The sequence below is a fragment of the Maylandia zebra genome, linkage group LG3 (genome assembly GCF_041146795.1).
Source record: "Maylandia zebra isolate NMK-2024a linkage group LG3, Mzebra_GT3a, whole genome shotgun sequence".
Lineage (NCBI taxonomy): Eukaryota > Metazoa > Chordata > Actinopteri > Cichliformes > Cichlidae > Maylandia > Maylandia zebra.
The window spans coordinates 1016307-1032435 of NC_135169.1; the positions used below are offsets into that span (position 1 = coordinate 1016307).

General features: G+C 41.2%; 1 protein-coding gene across 2 annotated transcripts in view; it reads left to right on the top strand.

Moving 5' to 3' along the window:
• Nucleotides 1-16129, top strand: part of LOC112430726 (uncharacterized) — a 66563-nt gene that overhangs the window by 1722 nt on the left and 48712 nt on the right. The window contains exons 1-2 of one of the 2 annotated variants that reach the window (XM_076878322.1): nucleotides 8888-13708; nucleotides 14641-14743. In XM_076878322.1, coding sequence (XP_076734437.1) covers nucleotides 14726-14743 — 18 coding nt within the window. In that variant the 5' untranslated portion in view covers nucleotides 8888-13708; nucleotides 14641-14725. Of the gene's footprint in view, nucleotides 1-8887; nucleotides 13709-14640; nucleotides 14744-16129 lie in introns of those variants that run through there. The other variant, XM_076878317.1, reaches the window with a different exon arrangement.

Consider the following 16129-nt stretch of genomic DNA (forward strand, 5'->3'; position numbering starts at 1 on the left):
AAACTGCACTGAAACAATAGCAACTTTATTTCCCATGAGATAAACATGTAGAACAAAGACATACAACAGTTAGACTTTCCATAACTATTTTAGGAACAATTTGGTTTTTCGTTCTTACAAACACATTTCTTTTGAACTTGCCCAACGTTCTCAGTTTTTCAATGTTCAACATTTTCAGTTTTGTCGACATGATGGACAGAATGTAACTGTGTGCTTTCTGTAGATGTACTTCTTGCATTTCTCACAAAAAGTGCTTGTTTTAAAACAGGAACTTTCCTAACTAAGATTTAAAACAAAAGATTTCTACGTCTCCTCCAGTCTCACAAACAGATGACAAACCAAGCGACACACCTGAGTCACTGACTTTCTTATATCCACTCACCCTTACTGTAGGGCAGGGATAGCTCAGTGGGTAGAGTGGCGGCCCCATGATCGGAAGGTCGGGGGTTCGATTCCCCTGAACAGCTACCCTGAGGTACCCCTGAGCAAGGTACCGTCCCTACACACTGCTCCCCGGGCGCCCAATGGCTGCCCACTGTTTCACTGAGTGAATGGGTTAAATGCAGAGAGGGATTTTCCCCACGGGGACCAATAAAGTACACTTCTTTCTTCTTCTTCTTCTTCTTCTTTCTTCTTCTGGCTGTTTAGTACTAATCACTGTGTAACTGCTGTGATTTCACAGTAACTGCCATCTCCTTACAAATGTTCATTAGATTAACCACACTTATACAGACTGTATATAACTACCAATTCTCCAGCCATGTTGAAGGATTGCCTATATTGGCTGGAAATATTCATTTCCAGAGAAATATAGGCAATCAAATGTGTTGTGCAAGAAACGAATTCAAACGTGCTGCAGATGTGTGTCACAGGTTGATCTGGCTGTAGGCTGTGGCACTTGGCCAGAGGTGGCGCTGGTTGACTCGAGTCCATATTAGTGCACAAAGTAAACTGCTCGCTTTAGTTGTGAAGCAAAAACGCTGAAACCGGAGAAATAAAACGTGCGAGGGGAACGATTACGACGACAAGAGTCTCCCGCTCGTTTACTCCTGCTGTCCTGTGGACAACATCGGCGTGGTGTTAATTGTTTGCTGTTTTCGTGATTGTGTCGCGCATGAGGATATTAGCAGGTAAAGTCGCCACATTTTTAAACATTTTGTTGTTCAACAGCATCAAGACTGACAGAGTGTGTTTGAGATAACCTCACAAGTGTCACAGATGACACATTTGGCGGTTTTTTTTTTTGTTTTGTTTTTTTTTGCTGATTTGTCGGTAGCAGCTCCTGAAACGCAAGTCTGCCACACATCTGTTCGACCAACGCCAGTCGATCTAAACGGCAGTAGATCTGGAACACTGGTGTTCCAGATTAACTGGCGCTTAGATTAACTGGATTTTACAGCACATTGTGTTGTGCATTCTGATTGCTGTAGACCATTGTCAATCAATCTAGTGCCATGTCTCCTGTACAGCAGCGGTCCGCAACATCAGGGCTCCTTTGGTACCGGGTCGCGAGAGTTGAGGCTCGGGTGTGAAGTGTATGGTTTTCAGGGTTTTTAATCGTTAAGTCTGGTTCCCTGGGTCTTTTCCCGTGTTGTAGTTGTGTATCTTATTTTGAAAGAACTATTTACGCATTACTATAGTGACTAGAGAGCGTCAAGAAGCAGAGAGGAGGATGTTACTCTCGATGCTGTTGGTGCATTTCAGGAGAACAATGCTAATAAAGTTGCCCAATTACACAGCTGAATTTGCGTTCATTATATTTACAAAATACCACAGTTTTTGTCTTTGTCTGTATCATTTTATTTTGTTGTATTTATCCGCAACACCTTAAAGGCCCATCCGTGAAAATATTTTCTGATATTAAACTGGTCCGTGGTGCAAAAAAGGTTGGACACCGCTGCTGTACAGTACAGAATGCGTTGTCTGTGAAGGTTCTCAGTCATCCAGGTCATCGTAGTCAAAGGAGCTTGCAAAGAAATGCGTCTGGACTTCTTTAAGTTACTTGAAGACGTTTCACCTCTCATCCGAGAAGCTTCTTCAATTCTAAGGTCAAATGGTGGAGAGTCCCAGATATAAACCTAGTGGGAGTATCCCCCCACAGAGGGACAAAAGGACCCCCTGATGATCCTCTAATCGCCGGAGCCAAGGTGTGAAACTGGGTGCGGGTCCCAATAAGCCAGAGTTTCGGGTGTCCTTGTCCTTTTATCCCTCTGTGGGGACAAAAGGACAACAACACAACAACTCTAATTTCCAGATTTCAGTTTTTCACAACATAAAGCTTTTTTCACCAATACAGTAAATAATATAAACATATAAACAGTGCAACAATTTCCAGTGACAAGATATGCTGTAAACTGTATATTCATTTTTGCTCCAAATGGCACAGCAGCCTCAGAGAAAACAGAACGAGGCATCTTCAACATATGTACATACAAGGCAGCTCAGTTTACCATAAGTTATGGGTGTGCATGTATTTCTGCATATTTAGCAAAAATGTGCTATTTCTTCACTCAGTGAGGTGATGGTTAAGGTTTAGCAGCAGTTTGCTTTCAAGGTTCTTTCTGTGAAGCTGTAACTGTTTAGCAGTGAACAGGAGTCCTGCATGACTAAGAAGTCCTTCACAAGCTCCAGATGCAGGAAGAGCTGCATTGATTTTGATCAACAGCTTCTTGATGTGAGGAATGCTATGCAATAGATCCACACCTCCAGTGAATGGACATGAAAGGTACCTCTCCAGCTCCCCTGCTTCTAGGGCTGCCACAAACGATTATTTTGATAGTCGACTAGTCACCGATTATTTATGCGATTAGTCGACTAATCAGATCATCATCCACTGCACGTAAAACTACAGCTTATTGCACCAGCAGCATCTGCTCTTATATAACTATCATTAGCTTACAGCTTTAAGCTTTTAAGGTGCTAACTAAAAATAAAGACAAGATGATAGTTTATTCAATTTTAATGAAATTTGCAGATTGTTTCGGTAAAGTTTAATAAACTCCTTGCTATCTAAAATATAACAGGACACCGGAGTATATTCCCCAGCATCTCACACTTCTGATAATCAGCTGTCTGCTTGACGTTTATTCAGCTGTGTAAAAACTATAACTTTAATCTCAGACAAACCGATTTACTCAAGAACAAATAAAATACTAAAAAAAAAAAAAAAAAGCCAAACAACAACATTTTTAATTTATCTAAGTGACTCATATATATTTAACCTGAGTAGCGAAAGACGGCGGTGGGTTTGAAAACAATTTGCCGGGAGTCCGGTGTTCTCACGGCGCTAGTGACCTAGCCCCCGGCTCGCTATCGAGCTAGTGGGTAACAGACGTCTCCGAAAACGTCGGAGCGCTTTTGAAAATATGTGGTGTCCCGATAAACTGAGCCGATATTTGAGGTTTACACTGCTACATTCTCGCCTGAAAATATGTTAAACATTTATTTTGTGACCCAGAAAGAATAATAAGAGTAATATTAAAACTAACTAGCTACCGCCATTGTTGGAAACTAAGCTGGGCCGTGCTATGAATTCTGGGACACAGCTGCTTCTTCTTCTGGGTTTAACGGCAGCTGGCATCCTTGTACATGCAGTGCTGCCATCTTCTGTTTCAGTCCGTTATTACATTCTTAAATCCTGCTACTTATTCCTGCGTCTTTTGCGATCTTACAAAGCTTCAAACGACGCGTCGACTATTAAATCAGTCGTCGACGTAATCGTGACTAGTCGACAAATCGTGGCAGCCCTACCTGCTTCTGGCTTTCCTGACCCCATGGATCCATCATCTTCGTCGGTTAGGCTGCCATTTGTGCTGGCCTCATCCAGCTCTCTGTCTAGGTGATGTCTGATGAAGTGGAGACCTGTGGAAAGATGTGTGGTTTTCAAAAGAATTAGGTCTGGTCATTATAGTGCTGTATACACTGCCAAGCTGCGGATATTTGTTTGGAGCTAGCCTCCAAAAGCTGGGCATACACTGTGTGATTTGTGGCCCATTTTGAGCCAATTTTTCAGTCGCGCAACCGTTTTGGGGATCGGCCCATGTTTTGCCTTAATCGTGTGTGCATCATGTAGTATACATGGGGTAACTAAAAGCAGTTAACACCTCACGACCAGCTCCCAATCATCAATCGTATGGTTGCATGATAATCAAACCTGTTTGAAATCCTGTCGCCTCTCAACGCAGCCTCTCACACTGCGCACGCACAAACACAGAAATGAAAGAGAAAAGGTGGAGCAGCACGGCAGTGCAGCGTGTGATCTGGACACAAGAGATGGAGGCATAACTTGTAGGATGAGGCAAGCCCATCTGAGTACATAAGCGTAGAGCTGCCACCGGGGCAAAAGAAAAATAGAACCATATCACGTTATAACCTTAAAAGTTTATTGTTCTGACAATATGCTTTTCATGTTTGTGCAATATAATATTTATATTGTACGAATGTGATAATTATGTATATTGTAATAACGTGATATTATATTGTTCAAACGTGAAAGGTATATTGTTAGAACAATAATAATAATATACTTTTCATGTTATAACGTGATATAGCTCTATTTTTCTTTTGCCTGGGTGGTAACTCTACGCTTCCGTATCTGAGGCCTTTCAATGTGGCCTCACAAAATTATCACGACTTCAACAACCATGAAAAGAGTTGGATGGACATTGCTGCTCAATTACAGCTGCCTGGTCAATGTTTTACATTAGTAATTTAGCAAAGTTGACGGTGGTGGTGTCTGTGTAAGTGAGTGAAAGACACAAAGAGGGAGAGCGAGAGACAGATTTTGTATGATAACCTTCAGTTATGGACACACAGTTTGAGCACTCAGGTTGCATCAGAGCATCAGGCCGTATAGTGTGAGACCCTGCATCGTGACCTATGAACTTCTAACCCCTGAGATTTAATTGTACAGATTGAGCAGGAGCTGAATAACGTGACTGAAAATAAATCGCACAGTGTTTGCCCAGCTTAATGCAGACTGTTTAAACTAAACAAGCTGCTGTTTCACATAATAAACCCTGTCAGCCGCAGTATTGCCTTCTGTTTTAACAGTTAAAGCAGTAGAGACGAGCTGTTTGCATGTGTGTGGAACTCTAGCGTCATTAACCAGGCAAGCTGTTAGCTTATAGGCTAACCAGCAAAAAGGACAGCCGAAGCTGCACAAAACACCCACAAACTTATCTCACTACAACGTAGCGCCGAAAATATGACTCGCAGCTCGAGCTCAACACCGCTGCTGTAACATAAGACTGACATCCAGCTAACCACAGCTAAAAAGATATTTAGAGAAAACTTACTGTTTCCTCAGGTTACACGAGTTGAGTTGTTTCACGCTGAAAAAAGAAAAGGTTCGTTTTGGCTCTCACTGAAGACACCAGCACTGAAGACATATCTGTTCTTTTGTACTGCTTTTAAGTGAAACATTCTTTGTATGTGAGGCCAAGGGTGTTCATCCTCTTCAGCTCTAGCGTAGACTCCGCCATGTTTTCATGTTTCTTCTTTCCGTGTGTCCGCTACTTTGAAACGCTTGGGCCGCTCTGCCCACCACAGTTTCAAACTGGTCATGTGACTGCATGGCCACATCTCATTGGTAAAAAAGTAACGCAGCGTTCCTACGGGAAAGTAACGGTAATCTAATTACCGTTAAGTGCATATGAGAGCATGAGGGTGGGAATGGATGTTTGTATATGTGTGTGCCTGTATGTCTGTGTCTATATGTCAGGTTGGGTATCAGGCGCCACCTCTCTGGGGACATCTCAGGCCCTCCAAGGTTTGGAGGCCTATCTCCCCCTACCACCACTTCCCCTGCCAGTGGCGGACTCCCTCAGACATCGGTGCGCTGGTGGTTCTTTGTGTCCGGGGATGGGCGTCCAGGTACACACCGGCTCACTCCTTGGCGGCCGCTTATCGGGGCCTGGAGCCTGGGGCTCGCTCGGGCCACTTCGGAGGTGGGGTGCCCCCGGCCTCTCGGCCTGGGGCTCGGTCACTCAGGCACAGCTGGCTGCCGGCGGAGCTCACGGGCACGTCACTGCAACTCCCCCTGGCTTCTGCTCCGCGGCTGCTGAGTGAGCCCTCATCTGGGACTCTCCTCAGCTCTTTCTGGGACAGTGGCGCGGCTGCCCCTCTGTTGGTCTTCCTTGGTCTCTTGTGTTCTGGGGGCCTCTGGATGTCTGGAGTTTTGATCTCCTCCATACCTGCTTCATACCCTGGAGGACGGGGCTGTGGCCCCCCCACACCCTCTAGCAGATCATTACATGAAGGAACCTTTTAAAAAAAAAAACAAGCGCGTCCATGCTCACAGGTGTACACACGGGTGATCACACCCACAAACTACACCCTTTTTGGCTCCTACCTCAAAGCACACTGTGTTCTGTTGATCTTATGTGCTGCACAATAATGTTTAACATTTAGTATTTACTGCCATATTCCCATATATCATTGTGATGTTGTTTATTCTATTACTCTTGTTCTCTTCTGCTTGTTTTCTTTTTTCTTTCTCAGCAGGTGATCCAGGTGATCGATATATGCATTTTTTTTTCTCTGCCCGTTCTGTTGGTTTTTGTCTTTTGCCCTTCTCCCCCGTCCCTCTTCTTAGCTGTTTCTCTTTCCCTCTTTCTTTCTCCCCTTCTTTCCCCCAGTTAAGTCTGTCCCATATTCAGTAAGTGAAAATAAAATAAACAATAAAAAGTGAATCAAATGGACCAGTACGGCAAGGCTGGGATGGTCAATTTGGTAAAGTAAATCCGTTGGGCATCTTTCTTTGCCTTTAGACAACAATTCTGATGGCAAAAGAGCCAAACGGGACAGGCAAAATTTAAAAAAAAAAAAATCTAATTACCGTTTTTGCAATAGTATTCCCTTACTTTACTCGTTACTTGAAAAAAGTAATCGGATTACAGTAACGCGTTACAAGTAACCTTACATCTTATATAAAGACACACAGACAAAGAACATTCCACAAACACACATGTTGGCTTCTCTCACAGGGGGCTATACTTCCTCCCTCACAGAGAGAATTATGACCTTGTTTTCTGAGTGGCCATCACCTAAGGATTTACATCCCTGATAAGCCAAAGGAGTAGGGATGGGTACCGGTGAAATAAAGCACATTTCGGTGCTTTATTTCAGTGCTTTTTTTTCCTGAGCTGTGATACACTTCTAGCCAATCATTTTACGTTTCCGAGGATAGTAGGCGGGTCCAGGTACGTACGTTCTTTTAGAGCAGAGCTACAGATTAAAAATGTCCAAGGCGAAGCGGTCAAAAGTCTGGCTGTACTTCGAAGCAAAATATGCAAAACTCAGCAGCCTGCAACAAGTGCTTTAAGCTGATACTGTGATACTGTCAAAGGAGGTAACACCAAGAATCCGATGAAACACCTGGCGACGCATAGCGTTTTTTTTTTAAAAGCCAAGAAATGCGCTGTATTTGATAGCTTGCTGCGAGACCTCACACCGAGCGCATCTACTGCGGGTGTGGTGCCTGTTATCGGACCCGGAGTTAGCAACATCCCCAAAAACATGAAGAGGAGAGTCCTGGCCCCTAGCCCTGCCAGTGTAGCAGAAATGATGAGGATGATGATGCAGCAGCAGCTGTTCTTCTCTGCGTGAGTAGCTTAATGTTGTTCGAGTGTAATTTACGTTGAGTAGGCTAATCACGTTATTACATTAATGCAGGTAAGGTGAACTAGCAAACATCATCATAGCTACATGCGGCTGTCTTCTTGTTTGATGGCAGATACTCCCTTCACCCTGGCCAAAAAGGCTAAAATGACCAAAGAAAAAGAGGGAAACTGCTAAACATGATTGGTTTTTGGACAAAGTTTGTGTTTTTTCATTGGTTAAGCACTCCTTCTAGCCAAGAGTGATACCATATATGCCCCATAGCTGCAGAAAAGGCTAACATTGTTATCTTTTTACAAAAACCAGCTGAAGATGAGAGGTTTTTGGACCAATTTTGTGTTCTCCATTCTTTAAGCACCGGTTTGAGCACCATTTGAGCACCGGCACCGTTTCAAAAGTACCGATTTGGCACCGGTATCGGATAAAACCTAAACGATACCCATCCCTACAAAGGAGTCTCACTATCTGTTTAACTTCTCCCATTACAATGGCCTCACTGTGTTAACATTCCACATGTATGTGAACTAGTTACAGGAGTGCTCTGAGAAAGCGATATTACTATAACTAATGTGATATGGTTAAATATGTGATTATTACATGAGAAAAGAAATTTTCCACCACAGAGTGCTAAACAAGAAGAGCTCCCAGATGGTACAGTGGACACATGCGTGACCACTGTTAAGCTGAAAGCATCTTTCTTTCAGCTTAACAAGTGAACCGTCAGCTCGTTCAAACATACGTTGAAGTTTGTTTGGCTCGACACCACCGAACAGAGGCAGCAATATAACATAGCTAACATTAACAGTGCAGTGAATCCTGCTTGTGCCGTGATATTCAGGACTGCAAACCGAGCAGCATTCACTGACTTTCAGCTTAATGTGTTTGTGGATATATATCTGACTTTAATTATCCATAAAATCATCACATTCACTCTAATATTAAGGTCGACTATTGAACGGCGTATATTTTAAAGTCAAAGCTTTAAAACCAAGTTAACGCACAAAGTACAAACATCACTAATGTCACATACCTTTGCCAGCGTGTGGCCAACAGTAATGTTTTAATCTTCTTTGTTATTTAACATTTGCACATAAATAAGTGGTATAACATTCAATACTTAGTTTTAAAAGTTTACTTTTCGGCAACCACGCTTCAGCCATCTGCTTGTTTGGTTTTTTTTGTGAAAAAATTAGCCAAAGCCACTGCTGCTCTATGAATTCTGGGATATACTGGGCTGCAAATGATACACCTGACCCATCCTTCAAATCCGGGAAAGTGAAGGGCCCATTGGTGGCCTTCAGGCTACAACCCTGAATTGGGATACAGCCATAGAGTGGGGTGCTTGGCCTGTCCTCCACGCTGTTTATCTGGCTTTTTTTAGACTTTATTTTCATTGAAAGTTTTATAGTTTTTCCAAATTATAAATCCACATTTCCAATATATATGAAGGTGATCTGCCATAGTTTCCCCACAGTTTCTCCAGCAGGATCCATCTCTCGGTTGACCTTTTTGTTTGTATTTTATTTTGGGGGTTATAAAAAAAAAACTAATAAAATTTTTCCATGTGAATTCCCTCCATGTGAATTCCAATTCCAATAACCCGAACTAGTAGTTTTCATCTGATTTCTTTTCAATTTTTCTTACATATTTAAATATTTTATAAGTTTAGCTATCAATTTATTTTTAATCTTGTCATGGCCCTGGGTCAGTGACCCAGCGCTTTTGGTTATCATTTTCTAGTTTATGATGATGATTATTATTTTTTGAGTTCTATGTGTTATATTTGGTCTGCCTTTGAGTCTGTGTCTCTGTCTGTCTATGGTGTCTCCCCATCTGTTTGTGAATCTGTCTGTTTAGTTCAGTGTCTTGTCTGGTTCCATGTGTCTGAGTTTCCTGTTTTATTGTGAAGGTCTGTGTCATATGTGAGTGTGCTCAATTTACGTTTCCCCTGCCTCGTCAGCTGTGATTTCTCCCAGGTGTGTTCCCCTCCTGTCTCTCATCCCTTGATTACTGCCATCTGTGTATTTAAGCCCTGTGTTTCTCTGTGTTAGTGTCGCGTCGTACCCTCAACTAGCTGTGTGTTCTGCTTCTATGTTCCTAGTGTTTGGTCTTCTGCTCCAGTTTAGTGTTTCTTTCCAGTGTTTCAGTCCTTGGTTCCTCTGTTCTGACTTTTGGTTTTCTTTTGGTGAGTTTAGTTTGTACGAGGTTTTTCCCAGCAATAAAGCTGCGCTTTTGGGTCCACCACTCCTGCTTGCCTGCCACACAGCGATTCATGACAAATCTTACCTCTAGCTACCTGGCCTGACCTGTCTCCCCAATGTGATGTTTGTATTGTATGTACGGTTGGCAAGGTCTGTCATCTCGGTTGTGGGCAAAAGACCTGCAACTGACAAATAATGGCTATCTCATCATCATCTCATCATCACCTTTACCTTTAGCTTTACCTTTATAAGCCTCTATTATAAGAGGGACTAGGCCTCTACTATGTTCTTCTGTAGTTTTTATGTTACTGTTAAAATAGGAGCTGACCTGGAGATATTGGAAAAAAAAACTTAGTTTTCCAAACCATAGGTGTCTCTTAGCGAAACTATGCAAATTACATATTTTTGCTAAGAGACAAATGTGACATAGCAAAACTATGTAATCCTTCTTTTCCTGACATTGACCAAAATGGTCCAATCCCCCTTGTTAACCAATTTGTATAACGTCCATCTATTTGTGCAGGGATAAATTCCCTATCATATGTGACCCATCTGAGTTGTTTCATGTTGGCTACTGATTTGAAGCTTTCGCATTCATCATACCATATCTTTAAAGGAGTTTTAGTCCACTCGTTTAGATTGTTTTTCTGTTCCAAATATATATTTTTTTATCTCCTAATATTGTTTGTAGTGGTAATTTTAATTGTGTCACATCTAAATATTCCCAAGGGTACAGCAACTTAATCTCATTCTTGTGAGATTTAAGATGACATGAAATGTTTGCTTTCTTGCTGTGGTATCATTTTTATACTTTAAACGGGGGTTAACAAAGTCATCCTAACAAAACACACACTTACAAATCGTTTCCTTTTCTTCTGATCTATAGAGATTGACAGACCATGTGACTTAGCGTAGTCACGCTAAGTCAGTTAGCTGCGTGCCAATGCCAAATTGTTATGGAAATTTTAAGAACAACCTGCACCACACCTTGTGAGCTTGATTGAAGTACGTTTAATAAGCATATTACAATGTGACACATTCCAGCCAAACACAGGGATCATCTCTAAATAATGGCCACCACCCTTACAGCTTATATACACCATCACAGATACTCTCGAATATTCCACAGCACATCATGCATACCTATACCTTCAATTCAATTCAATTTTATTTATATAGCGCCAAATCACAATTAAAGTCGCCTCAAGGCGCTTCATAGATACAGAGAAAAAACCAACAATCATATGACCCCCTATGAGCAAGCACTTTGGCGACGTTGGGAAGGAAAAACTCCCTTTTAACAGGAAGAAACCTCCAGCAGAACCAGGTTCAGGGAGGGGCGGCCATCTGCTGCGACTGGTTCGGGTGAGAGAAGGAAGACAGGATAAAAGACATGCTGTGGAAGAGAGACAGAGGTTAATAACAGATATGATTCAATGCAGAGAGGTCTGTTAATAGATAGTGAGTCTGTTAGCTGTTTGACAACTACTCTTTCAAGGATTTTTGATATGAAAGGAAGGTTGGAGATTGGCCTATAATTAGCTAAGACTGCTGGGTCTAGAGATGGCTTTTTGAGTAAAGGTTTAACTACAGACACCTTGAAAGCCTGTGGTACATAGCCGATTACTAGAGATAGGTTGATCATATTTAAGATCGAAGAATTAATTAATGGCAGGACTTCTTTGAGCAGTTTTGTAGGAATGGGGTCTAAAAGACACATTGAAGGTTTGGAGGAAGTAATTATTGAAGTTAACTCACAAAGATCAATTAGAGAAAAAGAGTCTAACTTAACATCAATGGTACTAAGAGTAGCTGTAGATAATATTACATCTGTGCGATGATTACTGGTAATTTTTTCTCTAATGATAAAAATTTTATTTGTGAAGAAGTTCATGAAGTCATTACTAGTTAACGTTAAAGGGATGGTTGGCTCAAAAGCGGAGGGCTTTCTTATAAAGCAGCAAACTATTTCTCCAGGCTAAATGATGATCCTCTAAATTTGTGACACGCCATTTCCTCTCCAGATTACAAGTCATCTGCTTTAGGGTACGTGTTTGAGAATTATACCACGGAGTCAGGTACTTCTGATTTGAGACCTTAGTTTTCACAGGAGCTACAGTATCTAGAGTCGTACGTAGTGAGTAGGTGAAATTATTAACAAGATAATCGATCTCTGTTGGAGTAGCGTTCAGATAGCTGCTCTGCTCTGTGTTGGTACAGGGCATTGAAGATGATAACAGTGGGTGGATTATATTCTTAAACTTTGTTACAGCGCTTTCAGAAATACATCTACTGTGATAAAGTCTACTCTCCACCGCTGTGTAATCAATTATTGTAAATGTAAATGTTACCAGGAAATGATAGAATAGAATAGAATAGAATAGAATTCAACTTTATTGTCATTGCACATGCACAGGTACAGGGCAACGAAATGCAGTTTGCATCCATCCAGAAGTGCTTTAGTGATATAGATATATTACAATATATATCACAATATACAATATACAATATATATTAGCAATAATGTAGATATGTAAGTATATTACAGAATGACATGATCAGACAGGAGAGGGTTTTCAGGAAACACTGTTAAATGTTCAGTTTCTATGCCATATGTTAAAACAAGATCTAGAGTGTGATTAAAGTGGTGGGTGGGTTCTTTTACATTTTGAGTGAAGCCAATTGAGTCTAATAACAGATTAAATGTTGAGGCTGTCCTTTTTAGCATCTACATGGATGTTAAAATCACCCACAATAACTATTTTATCTGAGATGAGGATTAAATCAGATAAAAAGTCTGAAAAATCAGACAGAAACTCTGTGTAGGGCCCAGGTGGACGATAGATGATAGATAACAAGTAAGACCGGTTTCTGAGTTTCACAGCTGGGGTGGACAATGTTAAGCATCAGGCTTTCAAATGAATTAAAAGTCTGTCTTGGTCTTTCATTAATTAATAGGCTGGTGTGAAAAATTGCTGCCACACCCCCCCCTCGGCCTGTGCTTTGAGATTTCTGGTAGTTAGAATGACTCGGGGGTGTTGATTCATTTAAACTAACATAATCATCCTGCTGCAACCAGGTTTCTGTAAGGCAGAGTAAATCAATTTGTTGATCAATTATTAAGTCATGTACTAACAGAGACTTGGAGGAGAGAGACCTAATATTTAATAATCCACTTTTCACTGTTTTACTCTTTGGTTCAGATGTGGATACTGTATTGTTCTTTCTTTGTAATTGTTTATGTTTAAGTTGTTTATTGCTGGTTTTTAGTTTGTTTTTTGTCTTTTTGGGAGCTGACACAGTCTCTGTGGAGATGGGTTTTTCAGTCCAGCTCATCCTTGACCTTCTCCATCTCTTAGAAAGGTTATGACCACCCGTAACCTCCCTTAAAGCAGGATGTCTGGAGATCTTCCAGTCTACAATGGGTCCACCGTGAAGGTGCAATAACAAGGGGTCCACTTGTGATAGCATTCTACATGCATGATTACAACTGGTGAACACTAAAGTGAGGAAATAATAGCACTATTACTAATGTGAAAATTGATTAATACATAAGAAAAGAAATCTGCCACCACATCATGAATGGTAAATGGCCTGTATTTATATAGTGCTTTACTAGTCCCTAAGGACCCCAAAGCGCTTTACATATCCAGTCATCCACCCATTCACACACTGGTGATGGCAAGCTACATTGTAGCCACAATGGCTGCCGGACACTGGCGCCACCGGGCCCTCTGACCACCACCAGTAGGCAACGGGTGAAGTGTCTTGCCCAAGGACACAACGACCGAGACTGTCCAAGCCAGGGCTCGAACCGGCAACCTTCCGATTACAAGACGAACTCCCAACTCTTGAGCCACGATCGCCCCGTGAATAACATACCGCTGGTAAATACAGACAGAAATGAACAACTACAAGATTAAGTCTGCATGGCCCACAAGCTCATGCGACCCTAGGATGTTGCTGTCATCTTCCTGCTCCTGAAAAACATGCATACATCCACCCTTTTCCTTGTGTGGGTGGAGAAGTTGCAATCTTGCATATCAGTGTAAAGTCAGTCAAACATTTGTCCCCATTATCAGTCCAGTCAGTCTCTATATCTTTATTGCTGATAGCAGAACTTCTTATTTCGAATTAAGTTTCTATAGCTAGCTTGTTGTTTCATTAACATTAAAAAAGAAAGAAGTCTCTATCGTAGTCAGGCACAGCTAACTCCTGTTTGCGAGTTAACTTAGCCAACCACACTGTTTGTTGTTAACAGGTACCCCCTCATGATGTGTGCCACTTCCTATCTGATTTTTGCTCCCCCTATATGGAGGAATACAATAGCCACACACTTCAAAAACAGAATTCTGTGCTTAGATAATGAATTGTAGAATAAATTCTGCATTTGTAAAGTCATTTTTGAATTCCACATTAGCAAAGAGATTTTTGAAATGTTTTATGAGGTGCTTGGAAATGTTGTAGGTGGCTGAGTTTATACTGCTACCAATGAGTCTGAGCGGGACTCCTTTGTGGAACTATGGAAGTCCGTATATACAGGGTGTAGCATCCCCTGGGTAAAGGCGGTGACATACAGGACAGTCAGTGGCTTTTATCCTTTCAGGTGCTTGTAGGGCCTACAAGCACCTGAAAAGGAAAAAGTCATCAAGAAAAAGTCATCAATTGCCTACAATGACTTTCTTTTTATAGCTGCTTCTGGGCTTTCACCTTGAAGTTTCATAGGTATTGTTGTCACTAAGGAGTGTAGTAATGTTTATTTGCTCTGCTTCTTTTTTATCAGGAATAAAATAAATATATATACTTTTTTGTGCCCCAGCTGAGTAACAGCAGAAGAGTCTGGTGGAGCAGCAGAGGAACAATTTCAGCCATTTGGACTCAGCTCAGCCACTACAGAGGAAACAATGACTTCAACACAAAAGGTGAGAAAAATATCACAGTTACATTGTTATCGAAACTGTGTGCACAGCTGGTTGGTTTTTAAAAACTCTTTAACACCAGCTTTATATTTCCATCCTGGGCTCATCCATATATAGAGATTGACAGACCATGTGACTTTTGCGCATTTCATTGTGGGTACGAGTGGCAATAAAATCAATACACCGCATCAAGCACTAGCATTTCCAGCACCTGTAATCATAAATTTTGTGCTTTTAATCCCAACTTGCATTTTATTAGCCTCAAAAACAGTTATGTACAAAACGATGGTGAACACGGCAGGTCTGTACAAAGACAGAGTTGACGAAAAGGCATAAAAAAAAGTACAAGGAAAATATCTGAATGAAAGGGTTAGACCCATACAAGCATACAGAGTGGAATAAGGATGTTACTGTGCTGCCCAACTTTCATCACGCACATATTTATTATTATATAGTCCTAAGTGTGAGTGCACACACTCACAAAATGTTTAGTAACTTCAGATCCCTGCAACAAGCCCAAGTCCAGTTTACTTTGGTGATTTGTACATTCCTGCACTTTGTAGGCTGGTTTTCCAACAAAACACAACAAACTTTAGCCCGCAAAGCCACAGTGAACAAAGCAGCAGAGCGCAACAAATTCAATTCAAATCAATATAAGACTTATTTGTAACCTACATCAACAATTATGTTATTATAAATTACGTAATAACTACAACAGAAGACTTACCTTTGTGGAAATGCTTGGAGCAGACTAACATGTGAGCTGGAGTGTTCTGAAACGTTATATTTGGTCTGCAATCAAGGCCATCCGTCAGCTCTTTGTTTCTTCGGAAACATGGCTTAAACAATTTCTCTTCCATGATGTAATCTGATAAAAACCGATCTCTTTACTCGTCGGATTCCCATTTTACGTCGTATTTTCAATCTCTGTACTGAATCTACATTCTCAACCAAAAACCGCAGAAGTTAAAAGAACATACAAAGGTCATATTTTATCAGCACACAAATAAAAAAATATCATCAGTTCAACTCACAATTATTTATGAATTGAAAGATTTTCTCCACTGATCAATATTTCTTCAATAATGTCATTTTCAACTCTCATTGAAGCACATCATTGTAATGTGATACTATGACCAGAAGGTGGTGGTAACACACAATCAATGTGTTTGTTGACATGTTTGAATCCACCAACGGAGGGAGTTTCAGTTTGTTCCAGGACTGCATTTCACTCACTGCCTCTGTTTGTATCTCTGTCACTGCAGGACCAACATGCAGCAAGAAGTCAGCGCTCTCGGGAGGCCGACAAACCTCACAGAAGAAAGGGAGAGAAAACCTACAGCTGTGATGAGTGTGGAAAGTCTTTTACCCGGGCTGGAAACTTTAAAA